Below are 14741 nucleotides of genomic sequence, written 5' to 3' on the forward strand. Positions count from 1 at the left end.
TATCTCTGCCTTCAATCAGGGTTGCATTCCCTAAAGAATCCTGGTACCAAATCCTGCTTTCCAAGGCTGGAACAGTGTCTCAGGTTTAGCTGGGTGTGTATTCAATTACCCTCTGTTAAAGTTGGGGTAATTATCATCTGTTAATTGAGCAGTTTACTTTATTTCTTCCACATGAATCCTCCCTCCAGGGAGATATCTTCTGTTAATGGGCCATTGAGTGTCACTGTTAAAAATTCCATCATCCCATTGTGAGAAGCTCTGCCCAGAGGGAGGAGCCAAGCATTCCTACCTGGATATAATCTGAGAATGTGAACAACTGAGTCAGCCTTCTCCCACAGGATTCCCAGAAGAGCAGCTTTCAGCTCCACTGGATCCCAGAGGAAGACCAGGCCAGTCGATGCCACAACTGGACCTTCAGAGGAAAACTCCACCCTTCCACAGGATCCCTGCTCCAACAGAACCACACCTGTCCCTGCAGGAGCACTGCAGCCACCATTTAACAGGAGTGCTACCAACACTCTGACCCACAGGGTGTCAGGTTGTATTCTTACTCTGTAAGTAGTTTTTAGTACTACTGCATTTGTATTTTTAATTTTCCTTCTGAAGAACTGTTATTCCTATTTCCATAGACTTTGCTTGACAGCCCCTTGTTTTGAAAATTATAATTCCAAGTGAAGGGATTAACATTTTCCATTTCAAGGGAGTCTCCTGCCTTCCTTAGCAGACACCTGTCTTTTCAAACTGACACAATGCCCTGGGACAGCCAGGCAGGTGAGGAGGAAGTCAGTGCCCCTTTCCCCCTCTCTCCTGCTCCATCTCCCAGCCCAGCACAGCCCCCGGCTCCAGGACAACCCTGCTGCCAACCCCATCCTGCCGGGGATTCACTGGGGGGATCTCCTTCCCCTTCCCTGTGGCATGGAGGCAAATCCCATCCTCTCCTTGTCCTTCCTCCCCCAGGGAAGGAGCTGAGGATGGAGACCAGGGAGGATAAATCCCCAAAGCAGAACGTCATGGAAGAGGCAGTTTGAGTGGCTCCACGGTGCAGAATTCCAACGTGGAGGAAAAGCCCCAGAGATCCCACAGGAGGAGGGGCTCCAAACCCAGCCCAGGGTGCTCTGAGGAGGAAAGACCCACCCTGAGCCAGGAAGGTGGACAGAGCTTCAGCCAGAGCTCAGAGCTGGTGGTCCATGGGCAGCTTCACAATGGGGAGAAGCCCCACAAGTGCTTGGAGTGTGGGAAGAGCTTCAGGCAGAGCAGCACCCTGATCAGCCACCAGATGATCCACACTGGGAATGGCCCTACGAGTGTGGGGAGTGTGGGAAGGGCTTCAGCTGCAGCTCTGCCCTCATCACCCACCAACGCATCCACACTGGGGAGAGGCCCTACGAGTGTCCCCAGTGTCAGAAGAGTTTTCAGACCAGCTCCAGTCTCCTCCAGCACCAGCAGATTCACACAGAGGAGAGGCCCTTCCGCTGCCCCAGCTGTGGGAGGGGCTTCAAGCGCAACTCCACCCTCATCACCCACCAGCGCATCCACGATAGGGAGAGGGAGAGGCCCTACAAGTGTCCCCAGTGTCAGAAGAGGTTTTACACCAGCTCTGATCTCCTCCTGCATGAGCGGATTCACACGGATGAGAGGCCCTTCCCCTGCCCTGACTGTGGGATGGGCTTCAAGCGCAACTCCCACCTCATCAGGCACCAGCGGATCCACACCGGGGAGAAGCCCTACGAGTGTGGGGAATGTGGGATGAGCTTCCACCAGAACTCTAACCTGATCTCCCACCAGAAGACCCACACCAGGGAACGACCCTATGAATGTGGGGAATGTGGGAAGAGCTTTAGGCAGAAGTCTCTCTTGATCTGCCACCAGAGGATCCACACTGGGGAAAGGCCATACAACTGCGGGGAATGTGGGATGACCTTTAGTAGGAAGACCCAAATGATCATCCACCAAATGATCCACACAGGGGAGAGGCCCTACCAGTGCCCCGAGTGTGGGAAGAGGTTTCACACCAGCTCTCAGCTCCTCCAGCACCAGCGCATTCACACGGATGAGAGGCCCTTCCACTGCCCCGACTGCGGGAAGGGCTTCAAGCACAACTCCACCCTCGTCACCCACCGGCGCATCCACACTGGGGAGAGGCCCTACGAGTGTCCCCAGTGTGGGAAGAGCTTCACCAGCAGCTCTCACTTGAGGAGACACCAACGGAGGCACCAGTAAAAGAAGCCCTGCACATGCCCCAACTGCAGGAAGAGTTTAATGCACTGCTCCAGCTTTATCCCCCATTGGAGACCCCACGCTGGGAAGAGCCCTGGTGATCCATGTTCCCTGTGATCCATGCTGGGAAGACACCTGTCCCTTTTCCTGCCCCTGCCAATGACATCATGTGGGATTGGAGAACATGAGGGTCTGGCCATGGCACTGTCATTACATTCACTCCCACCTCAGGTCATTGCCAGGGGCAGGAAAGGGACTCTCGCTCTCTCTCCCTGAGGAGAAGGGTGTCCTTTCCAGACAGGAGGAAATACATTGCCAGGAAGAACTAGTTGTTGATGTTGTAGTTTTCTCTGTAAATAGTTTTACTTATCCCTTCTGTTATCAATATTGTTTTTGTTCCTGTTTGTTCTTTATCTCCTTGCAGTTCCCAATAAATTGTTCTTATCCCAGCCCGGGATCTTTGCCTTTTGTGCTTTCCACGGGAGGCGGGAGGGCAGCGAGGGCAGCGCGGTTTTAGCAGGAGCAGGAAATTGGGGAATCCCATTGCTGAAGCCCGGCCCGTGGAAACTGAGCATCCCAACTGGTGCCAGCCCTGGTGGCCATGGCAACCACCCCTGGCATGGGGTCTCCATGGAGCTGCCAAGGCACTGAGCATAGCAACAGGGGGCTGGTGATGGTTGCCTGCTAAGGATCAGATTTGTAACAGGCCCTCAGAAGGGTTCCACGGGGACTTTCCAAGAATCTCCAGGCTGTTCCAGAGCTGGAATGTCACAGGCAGAGACAGGGGCTCCATGGAGACCTCCCAGGGCTTTCTGGGGATGGTAAAGAGCCCTGTGGTCAGAGGCAGTCACAGCCATTCCATGGTGACATCCCAGGGCACCTTGGGGGCTGCAAAGGCACCCATCTGTCACAGGCACTCACGGGGGCTCCACGGTGACATCCCAGGAGTCCCCAGGCTGCCAAAGAGCCGGGATGGCCCAGACACTCACAGGGGTTCCTGTCATGGGCACAGTGGGAGCTTCAGGCAAGGTTTTTTAGAGAAGCTCCTGTTGGGTCACAAGGTGCAAAAATGATCCCCAATAGCCCCCACAGATCCTCAAATCTCGCTGTGGAATCAGTGTTCCATGCTTTCTTTCCTATGGAAAAGAACCATCCTTATCGTCCAGGTGTCCATGTCTCAAACTGGGATTCCACCTCCAAAATTCTGTATATCCAAGGGTTGCTCCCAGGCACAATCTGCCAGTACCACCAAGCCTGGCTGGCCTTGGCCTCTGGTGGCTGCCCCTGCAACACTGGGGCTGGGTCCTTCCCTTCCCATGGAGATCACTGGGACATTGTGGGGAACTCATGGAACCAAGGGGATCATTGTGGCACCAATGGAGCCCAAGGAACCAAGGAGCCATGGTGACAGAGCGGGGCTTTATGGAACCCAGAGACCATTATGGCTCTGTGGGGCCTGATGGAACCATGGAGACCATTGGGACCCTTCAGGGCCTGGTGTCACCAAGGGGGCATTATGGCGCCTCAGGGTCTCAGGGAAGCGAGGGACCATTGGGACACTGTGGCGCCCCATGGAACTGAGGGAACATGGAACAGGTCTGGCTGGCTTGGCCTCCCAGGGGCCACCTGACAGGTCTGGCTAATGTTGGAATGTCAAGGGCCGCCTCGCATCAGCTCCTGGAAAACTGGGGCTCTGTGCTTTCATTGCTATGGAAAAGAACCGCCCCCCTTTTCAGATGCCCATTGCCAAAACTGGTACTTTCCCTAAAACAATTCCTATATGCAAGGGTATCACTCGGAAAAAAATTCTGCCAGCTTTAGCTGGCCTTGGCCTCCAGTGGTCACCTCTCATCCGACCCTGAAACACTGAGGCTCTGTTCCTTCATTCTATGGAAAAGAACCGGCTTACATGTCCAGGGTCCATGGCCAAAATTAGAATTTGACCTCCCAAATTCTGCATATCCAAGGATTGCTCCCAGACAAAAGTAGCCAGGACAGACAGGTCAAGCGGGCCTTGTCCTCTGGTGATTTTCTTAGACTCTGAGCTGAATGTTTTCATGTGAAAACACCTTGGGGAGGGCCCAGAGATCTCCCAAGGTGGGGTTTTGATGCCTCGGGCACATAAGCCCTACATATGGACAAAGGAGCTCTGTGCTCTGTGCTGTTGTGGTGGTTTTGCATGACAGAAGTGATGTTCTAAGAGAAGCTGCTAGCAGTTTCCTCCATGTCTGACTAAAAACCAATCAGTAATTATCTTTGAGAATTGACAATCTGTTAAACCACTGAAGGAAACTGTACACGCCTCTGTGAAGGCACATGTTAAAGATGGGAAAGCCTGGGAGGGTCTCTTTCCCTTCTGGCTGGCACAGAGGTAACAAGGCTGACCCGGCCCCGTCTCAGCCAGGCCGGGCCGGGCGGCTCCTGCCGTGGGGCCGGGCCCCTTCCCAGGGACCCCGCCAGGCCCCATCGGCTGCCGGGCAGGGCAGGGGAGGCCGCGGGGCTGAGGCCGGGCCGGGCCATGGCTGCAGTTGGGAACATCTGGGCCCTGCTGAGCCCTGCCCCGCCGCCAGCCCGGGCCCAGCCAGGATCCGCCGGGCCCCAGGAGCAGCCCCGGGCCGGGCCGGCTCGGCCAAGATTCTGCCACCCTTGGGCTTCAGCCGCAAGCCCCGGGCAGGGGCAGGAGAAGCCATCGGCCCCCGGCCGTGCTGCTGCTGTGCTCTGGCCTGGCTGCTGAGATCCTGGCCCTGCCCCAGCGCGGCCCATCCTTACACAGCCCCAGCGCAGCCGCTGCAGAAACCTCCATCGTAAAACAGCTCCGGCCGCAAGCACTGAGCCCGGCCGGGGGCACGGAACCATCTGCAGACCCCGGGTGAGATATGAACTCTTTCAGTGCTTCCATCCTCCCTCCAGTGAGAGAAAAGGACAAACTGCAGGCACAGAGAGGAGCAACATGAAGACACCCAGGTCAGTGAAGGGGAAGTTGAGTCCCAGATGGGAGGGATGAGGAGATGCCTTGATCTTGGGGCTGAAATCCTCTTGCAAAGCTATGGAGAAGGATGTAATTAATATATCAGACTCTCTTTTTCCCTATAACTAATTGAAAATATGGGGAGATGACCTGTTCAGCAAAAACCTCCATGCTAAAGTAGGCAAATGTTGAAGTAGCTGTGATCCTATGAGAAGTTTAAACAGAGAAAGAGAGAAGAGTAGTGAGATCCTGTGCCCTCAGGGAGTGAAGAAGAAGATCTCTGTTCTCAGAGATGAAGATGATTTCAGAAATAGATGAAGAGAATCTTTGCTCTTCAACAGCTCATCTTTAAACTCATACCCCATAAGTTGACATGGCCCATAAACACAGCTGTGGGGAAAGCTGTGAAAAATGGGAGGGACTTCACAATTGCAGATTTTCTGGGCAGCTGCTATTCATGGGAATTGAGAGCCACGGGAGAACTTTTTTCTTATGGAGGAGTCTCCATAGCATGAAAGAGAGACTCCTCTGCCTAAGTGAACTGAAGAAAGACTGTTCTAGATGGTGTAAACTGACTGAAACTTTCAGGTTTTGTCTCCTTGTATTGTCAGTAAGAAAGAAAAGGTTGTAGGGAGAGGAAAAGTGTTCAGATTCTTATTAATCTTTCTTCTATTTACTGGTAATAAAGTTTTCTATATACACTTCTAAAATTTTGAGCCTACTTTGCCTTTCTCCTAATCCCATCTCACAGCAGTAAATGAGTAAATATATTCCAGTGAGTGCAATGGTAATTAGCCAACACTGATCCCACTGCACGAATAGATGCATTGGCTGAGAAATCTCAAATTAGCAAACCAAAATCACTCCAGATACGTTCCTGATAAACTGCATAAGAGCAGAGGGAAATCAAGGCAGAGCCATGGTTTGTCAGGACTTGCTGCATCCTGATGAGCCCTGTGGTGCATTTGGAGCTGAGCCCTTGAACCTCAGGGTCTGAGAGGAGATTGCACAAACCTTTCCAGAAGTCAAAGTCAGAAGAAAACCCCAAAGTGTCTCAAAGCATGAATGGGTCTCAGTGAGGTCCATGCCCAACACAGGCTCCTCATGGACTCCTTGGAGGAGAGAATTGGAGGCCAGGATGGCACAAAAACCTCTCAGAGTCTCAGTGTGGAAAGGAAATTCCAAACTACCTTAAAATTTTTGAGAAGCTCAAAGCATTACTGAGCCCCACTGAGTGTCAGTACAAAGCTCTCAAGGGACTCATTAAAGTAGATAATTGGGGCCATGATTGCACAAACCTCTCACAGAGTCTCTATCAAAAGGGAAACACCAAGAACCTTAAAATAACTGAAGAACCTTGAAGCATTAATGAGCCCACTGAAGGTTGTTACTGATAACGGCTCTCCAGGGACTCATTAAGCAGATAATTGGAACCTGTAAATGCACAATCTTTCTCATAGAGTCTGTATCAAAAGGGAAAGAGGAAGTAGCTTAAAAAACTTAAGTACCCTGAAGTATTAATGACTCCCAATCAATGCTGCAACCAGCAGAGAATCTCCAGGGACTAATTACAGCAGATAATTGGAGGCCAGGATTGCACAAACCTCTCAGAGACTCCAAGGCAAAAGCCAAAGCCAAAGTCCTTTGAAAAAGCTGCAGTCCCTGCAGGGAGCATGAAGGAGCCCCCAGGGCCATTGCTGAGCAAGGCTCCCCAGGGACTCCTTGCAGCAGATCCTTGAGGCCACTGGGATGTGGGCTAGGGGGGGATGCTGAGGGCAGCACAAGGGGCTGACAGTGCCCAGCCTGGCTGGGGCTGTGCCAGGAGGCCCCAGGGCCTCAGCACAAGGTGTCTCCTCCCAGCCCTTGCTGGCACAGACCCTGCTGTGCCCCAGGGCACCAAGACTTGGCTTCTCTTTGTCCCCACCTGTCATCACTGCCTGCAGTTCTCTGCTCTGCCTGGGGCTTGGGGACACTTGCTCAGTCGTGTCCCTCTCTGGGACCCATTAAAAGTCCAAGAAACTTTGGAGTTGGATTCTGCCTTGGAGTTCCTGAGAGGTTTCTTCATCTCCCTCTCAGGGACTGATGTTCAGGGCCTGAGCACAACGCCCCAGAGGCTGATTAAAGTCCTTGTGCTGTGTCTGTGCTGCTGAGCTGGGCTGGGCTCCTGGCCCAGAGGCAGCTCCTGGTCACCAAGAAGAGCTTCAAAAGCACATTTCTCTTGAGGAGCAGCTCTTCTGCCAGCCCAGCAGGGCTGGGGCACTGCCTGCAGCCAGCCTGGGCACAGCCCAGAGGCACAGAGAGCTTCAATCAGTCAGGGCTGGGAAGGGGCTGAGAAGTGCCTGGGGCACAATCACTGCCAGCCCTTGGCACAGGAACCTCTGGCTGCAGGACAATGCAGCTGCAGCTCCTGGAGCCATCTCCTCAAGCTGGAACATCCCAATGCCTGCAGAGCCTGTGAGTACATTCTCTGCTTGTCTCTTGTGCAGAGCAGCCAGGGGTGCCCAGGGCTGTCCTGCAGAGCAGGGTCCTACAGCCCAGGGCGCTGTGCTGGGACAGGGACTCTGCTGCCTGCCAGGGACAGCTCTCAGCCAGCCCGGGAAACTGCTCCCAGCACTGGGGGACAAGATCTGGGTGGCAGGAGACAGCTGGTGAGGCTTGGAAGTGTTCTCCTTGTGTGGGGAGGATGCTGCATTGTTCAGGACTGCTCCCAGCATGGCATTTCACTGCAGAACATTTCCAAGTAGATTATACAGGGAGCACAGCAATGCACAGGCTGGAGAAAAGGGAAAATCCTGCTTTTTTAATCTACTTCTCTAGGTTGCCTTGATGGGAAATTGCACATAGATATTCATATCTCTGTTCAGGATGGTATTAAAAACAAACAAACAAAATGTCCCAGATCTGAATAAATGAGGCAGTGCAGAAATCAGCAAAAGACCCCTCAGAGGCAGCATCAGTGTTGCTTTTCCAGCCTCCTCAGGGTTGCCCTGACGTTGCCATCAGAGCCTGCAGAGCCAGAGCTGCCCCTGGGCAGTGCCTGAGCTGGGAGGGCTCTGCCGGGCAGAGCTGAGCCCCCAGGGCTGGGCTGGGCTCTGGCAGCACTGGCAGGGCCCAGCCCTGGGCACAGGGAAGCAGCTGCTGGCAGGGACAGCTCCAGGCAGCAGAGCCCTGGGCAGGCAGTGGGGGGAAAGTGCCCCCAGCCTGTGCTGGGATATTTCAAGTCCTCTCCAAACCCAACTATTCCATGATTACTTTTCTTACAGATCCCCATGCCAAGGCACAGCAAATGTCGAACAGCAGGTGCATCAGGCACTTCCTGCTGCTGGCATTGGCAGACACGCGGCAGCTGCAGCTCCTGCACTTCTGCCTCTTGCTGGGCATCTCCCTGGCTGCCCTCCTGGGCAACGGCCTCATCATCAGCGCCGTAGCCTGCGGCCACCACCTGCACACGCCCATGTTCTTCTTCCTGCTCAACCTGGCCCTCGCTGACCTGGGCTCCATCTGCACCACTGTCCCCAAAGCCATGCACAATTCCCTCTGGAACACCAGGAACATCTCCTACACTGGATGTGCTGCTCAGCTATTTCTTCTAATCTTCTTCCTTGGATCAGAGTTTTCCCTCCTGACCATCATGTGCTACGACCGCTACGTGTCCATCTGCAAACCCCTGCACTACGGGACCCTCCTGGGCAGCAGAGCTTGTGCCCACATGGCAGCAGCTGCCTGGGCCAGTGCCTTTCTCTATTCACTGCTGCACACGGCCAATACATTTTCCCTGCCCCTGTGCCATGGCAATGCCCTGGGCCAGTTCTTCTGTGAAATCCCACAGATCCTCAAGCTCTCCTGCTCCCAAACTTATCTCAGGGAATTTGGGCTCATTGCTGTCAGTGTGTCTTTGGTATTTGGTTGTTTTGTGTTCATTGTTTTCTCCTATGCGCAGATCTTCAGGGCTGTGCTGAGGATCCCCTCTGAGCAGGGACGGCACAAAGCCTTTTCCACCTGCCTTCCTCACCTGGTCGTGGTCTGTCTGTTCATCAGCACTGCAGTGTTTGCCTACCTGAAGCCCCCCTCCATCTTCTCCCCATCCCTGGATCTGGCCCTGTCATTTCTGTACTCGGTGGTGCCCCCAGCCCTGAACCCCCTCATCTACAGCCTGAGGAACCAGGAGCTCAAGGATTCAGTGAGGAGACTGATCACTGGAAAATTTCAGAAGCATTAAACTGCTGGCCAGTGTTTGCAAATCACATGTAATAAAAGTCATATTTGATACTTCTTCTTGATTTCATTTTAGAGTTTTTTTATCTTTGTTCTAATTTTTTCTTATTGTCCACAAAGAAATGTCATTGTTTCTGCCATTTCTCATTTTGTTTCTCTCCACCTTCCCTGGGGCCACACACTGTGTCAATGAAGGGCTGCACTCTCGGTGGCATTAAAGGAACTAAAGGATCTGCCCGCAGAGTTTTCTGCAGAGATGCCCTTCTGTTGCCTTCTCTGGAGCTGCAGCAGCAATGTCTGTGTGCAGAGCTGGGGCAGATCAGTGCTGGCCCAGCAGCTGTGCCCAGCAGCAGCAGCAGCAGCACTTGGTGTTGCCAGTGCTGCTGCCGTGGCCCTGCCCCGCTGCCCTGGTGGCCCTGGTGTTGCTGCAGGGCCTGAGTGCTCTCGGGGCCGGGCACAGCCCTGGGGGTGGCAGTGCCGGGGCTGCAGCAGGGACAGGCCATGGGCACTGCTGGGGCAGCGCTGGCGCCTCAGGCCAGGCCCTGGGGGCTCCAGGCTCCTTGCCCAGGCTCTCTCAAGAGCACGGCCAGGCCAATGCTCAGCACAGAAACCCCCGTCAGCAGCCCCAGGCTGGCCGTGGGCAGGCTGGGGGCAAACAGCATGGCTGGGGCTCTGCAAGGGCCCTGGGGCAGACGGGAAGGAGCAGCAGAGCAGGGGCTGATCCATGCCCAGTGCGCTGCACAGCCCAGGGCAGCGTCCCAGAGCGTCCTCATGCAGCTGCCAACAACATCCCCCCTCTGCAGCCCTGCCCTCTCGCCCAGCTCACACAGGTGCCCCATCCTTGCAGGCACAGACACGGCAGCACTGCCTCAGCAGCCTGTTTGCATTGCACACAGCAGGGCCAGCACCCCCATGCTGTTGCTGTGGGGACATGAACCTGAGGGAGCACAAATGCCATCAGCCCCTGGGGCCAGCAAGGCCTGGGGGACACCAGGGAAACCACTCAGCTTTGTCCTGGCCTCTGCACTCAGCCAGAAAGTTTGTTCCCATCAGCTGGGAGTTTCCTTTGCCACTGCAGACGCTGTTGCTCAGAGCCAGGGCTGCCTGGCAGCCACCCCCAAACTGCCCTGAGCATATCCTTTGTCCCACCTTTACTTTCTTTACTCTTCCCTTGGACAAATTTCTTCTTCTTGCCCCCCCCTTTTCCCTGCCCTGCAAACAGCCCATCCCTGTTTTCCCTTTCCTCTCTGGCCCCACTCCCCATTGCAGTTCCTGACTTGGCACCATGGGAACGTCCCCGAGCCTTCTTGCCCACCTGGGCACACTGCTGCCTCATGTCCAGCCTGCTGTCCATCAGGCCCTGCAGGTCCCTTTCTGCCTGGCTGCTCTCCAGACACTCTGTCCCCAGCCTGTAGTGCTTCAGAGGTTGTTGTGGCCAAAGTGCAGGACCAGGCACTGGGACTTGTTAAACCTCACCTTGTTGGATTTGGGCCCTGGATCCAGCCTGTCCAGGGCCCTGTGCAGAGCCCTCCTACCCTCCAGCAGATCCACACTCCCAGAAAACTTGGGGTCACCAGGGTTCCGTGAGGCCCCAGATTGTCCCAATGGTCTCCATGATTCCATGAGGCCTCCCAGTGTCACAATGTCCCTTTGGTTCCTGGGGACCCCTTGGTGTCACAAAGTCCCTTGGATCCTTGGGCCCTGCAGTGTCACAATCGATCCTTGGTTCCATGAGGTCTGGCAGTGCAGCAATGCTCTCCTTGGTTCCACAGTGTCACAATGGCCTCTTGGTCCCAAGGGCCACCATGGTGTCAAACATGTTTCCTTCATTGCAGGAGTCCCTGAGGAGCAGCCCTGGCCCCTTGGTTCCATGGGGCCCTGCAGTGTCACCATGGTCCCTTGGCTCTGTGCTGCCATGTCGTACACAGTGTCACCATGGTCCTCTCAGTGCCACCAGGCCCTGCAGTGTCACAATGGCCCCTTGCTTCCCCAGGGCCCTGCAGTTTCACAATCATCAGAGAATCAGCCAGGCTGTAAAAGACCTTAGAGTGCAACAGGTCCAACCTGGGACCCAGCACAACCTTGTCACCCAAACCATTGCACTCAGTGCCACATCCAATCTTTCCTTAAAAACCTCAAAGGACGGTGACTCACCCAACTCCCTGGGCAGCCCATTCCAATGCCCAATCACCCTTTGTGTGAAGAATATTTCCTAATGTCCAGCCTAAATATCCCCTGGTACAGCTGAAGGCTGTGTCCTCTTGTCCTGTCACTGTTCCCTGGGAAAAGAGCCTGACCCCCACCTGGCTGCACCCTCCTGTCAGGGAGTTGTAGAGAATGATGAGGTCTCCCCTGAGCCTCCTCTTCTCCAGCAAAAACAACCCCAGCTCCCTTAGCTGCTCCTCACAGGACTTGTGCTCCAGACCTCTCCCCAGCCTTGTTGCCCTATTCTGGACATGCTCCAGCCCCTCCATGTCCTTCCTAAATTGGGGGGCCCAAAACTGGAAACCGGACTTGAGGTGCTGCCGAACCAATGCCATGCACAGTGGAAGAATACTTGCCCTGCCCCTGCTGGCCACACCATTCCTGATCCATTGGAATTCCAGGGGTTGGATGAGGGAAATGGTGGGGAAGGAGTGGGGACAAAGTGTTATTGATTGTCAGCCATTAAGGGTTTTGATTTTTTTTTATATCTGTTCAGACTGGATTATGAGGTGCTAGAGGTCAATATCAATTGGACATTGCTCATACGAATCTACAAATAGGAAAAGAAAACTTAACATGACAAAACACTTCTCTCTGCATTGTTTTAAAGACAGTGTATTCACTTAGAATACACCTCTGAAATCTGTTAATTATTCACAGAATAAATAAAAACATAGAATATTCCCTGTGGCTTTGGTTGTTCTGGAGTTTTTGCTCAAATGTTTATGAGCTTTCTTCACTGAATTCCTGAATTGAAGAGCTCAAGAAAGTAGAGGCCTGTGGAGTAGAAAAATTCATCAGCAAACACCAAGTGGCCGAGGATCCATGCCCATGGGAGCAGCAATGAACAGAAATGGGCACAGCTTTGTGGCTGCCCCAGCTTTGGCATGGGCCCTGGGCCTGGAGCAGGAGCAGCTCTTGAGGGCCCCAAGGCCGGGGCTCTTGTGCTGCCCTGGGCAGATGGGATGGCAGCAGGGGCTGCAGAGCTCTCAGCACCTCAGGCCGAGGGCAGCAGGGCAGCCAGGGAGCCTCCTTTGGCCTTGGCCAAGCACCTTCCCCCATGGCTGGGGCTGAGTCCTGTGGCAGCTGCAGCTGCTGCTGTGCCCTTGGCAGGGGCTGAGGCCGTGGGGCCAGTGCCCAGAGCAGCCTGGCCTGAGCAGAGCTGTGGGGCCAGAGCCGGCTGGGCTGGGCTGGGCTCAGAGAGGCCCTTGGTGCTGCCCAGAGCTCAGGGCAGCTGGCAGAGCTTGCAGGGAGCTGGGCTGGGCTCCGAGAGCCTGGCCCAGAAACCATCAGTGTCCATCTCAGCCTGGCTGAGCGTGCAGGGGCAGGACTCAGGCCAGGCCTTGTGGGGCAGGGCCAGCGCCTGTGCAAGGCATTGCAAACAGGCAAGTGGCCCAGAGAGGAGGCTGCTCTGTGCCCTTGGTGGCATGGACAGAGCAGGGAGGGGGCCCAGGACATTTGTCAGTGCCAGCCTCTGTTCCCATGCGTTGGCAGCCCTGGCTGCTGAGCCCAGCTTTGGCCTGGGCTGAGTTTGGCTGTGGCCCAGCTCCATCCTCCTGCGGGGCTCAGGGCCTGTTCCCGGCCATGGCCAGCCCTGGCTGCCTCTCTGCTGGCCCAGAGGCCGGCAGAGCCCGGGGCAGGGCTGTCTGTGCAGCCCCACAGGTGCCACGGGCTCTGCAGGAGCTGGCAGAGGCTGCCCAGCAGGGAGGCCATGGGGCACAGAGCCCCAAGGCTGCTGTGGGCACCACGGCACAGGGGCCGTTCCCAGCCGCAATGCTCCTGGCCTGGGCTGGGCCTGCACAGGGGCTGGGCCACCATGGCTGGGCCAGCACAGGGCCACAAAGGGGCCACGCAGCCGCTGCCGGGGCTGACAGCAAGGCCAGGCACACACAAGCAATTGCTGAGCATGGCCTGCGCTGGCCAGGCCTGACTGTGCCAAAGGCAGAGCTCAGCTGCCCTTGGGGCTGCAGCAACACTCCAGAGCCCAAAGAGCCTCCATGGCTGGGCTGGAGACCAAGGCTGCAGCAGGGAAGTGCAGGGCTGCTGCGGGATGGGGAGGCCATTGAATTCCAGCACACACCTCAGCTCTCTGATGATCCCAGCACCATGCTGGGCCCTGTTTCAGACTGGAGCAGAGCAGATGTTGATGGGACAGGAGCCCTGCGGGGCTGTCAGGGCCCTGCAGCTTGCAAGGTGCTCTGCTCTCCCTCAGGTGCTCTGGGAGAGATCCAATCCCAGCTGGGCACCTCCGGGCACAAGTGTCACTGCCTGTTCATGGGCACACAGCTGATGTCTGCCTGGAAAGGGACACAGGTTTTATTACCTCTTAGTTTCATAATACTCAGGCAAATCTTTATTATCTGGGTCACTTGATTCCTTTTAAGAAATGGCAAAGTTTTCCCACCAGGAATGGGAATTTCCTGGAAGTTTGCTGATGGCAGGAGAAGAAATATTGATCTTCCCCTCTATTCCTGTCACCAATGATCAGTCTAATATTTCCTCTCCCTCTTCCATCAGGTTTTTCCATCTCTCCTGTTGAAATGGCCATGTCTGACTACATCTCTTCACTAGACCAGCTGGATCCATGTACTTCCTCCTTCTCTACCATTTCCCCCTCCAGATGCTCTGTGGTCATTCAAGTGCCTCTCAACTGACTGGTTTCATGCTTTGACCTTCAGGGAGTGGCCAAGTCTTTCAAGTTCAAATAAATATAAATTAAATATCTCACTATAGTTATATCTATCACTAAATTACCTTTTCTTTTATCTCTGTCTAAAACTGTTCAGAAATCCCTTGGGGATGGACGACATGTCAGATGCTGCTGGGACATCACAGAGAGCTGAGAGAAGAGCTGTGATGGTTATTAAACTGTTCAAATGTTCAGCCTGTGTTTGTTGGCAAGAAACCTTTCTGTGCCTCTGAGTGTCACCAGGCCTTGAGCCCAAAGGACACAAACCTGATGAGTTGTGGCTCCCACTGCAGGGGCTGCACTTGGACCTTGGCTCTGCACAGGAGAGCTCTTCATCCCCTTTCTCTCTTTTGCTCCCTCTGGGCATGGAGGGAGCTCCTGACTTCAGCCTGTGACTCGTGGGTGCAAAGAGCAAATCTGGGCAGAATCGGGGCAGGGAGGGTTTGG

General features: G+C 54.8%; 2 protein-coding genes across 2 annotated transcripts in view; one reads left to right on the top strand and one right to left on the bottom strand.

Moving 5' to 3' along the window:
• LOC143692671 (uncharacterized) overlaps positions 1 to 14741 on the bottom strand; it is a 183972-nt gene that overhangs the window by 120450 nt on the left and 48781 nt on the right.
• LOC143692576 (olfactory receptor 14A16-like) lies at positions 8472 to 9404 on the top strand. Its single transcript, XM_077172825.1, has one exon. The coding sequence runs from the start codon at positions 8472 to 8474 to the stop codon at positions 9402 to 9404; it is 933 nt and encodes a 310-aa protein (XP_077028940.1).

The sequence above is a fragment of the Agelaius phoeniceus genome, assembly GCF_051311805.1.
Source record: "Agelaius phoeniceus isolate bAgePho1 chromosome W unlocalized genomic scaffold, bAgePho1.hap1 SUPER_W_unloc_2, whole genome shotgun sequence".
Taxonomy (NCBI): Eukaryota; Metazoa; Chordata; class Aves; order Passeriformes; family Icteridae; genus Agelaius; species Agelaius phoeniceus.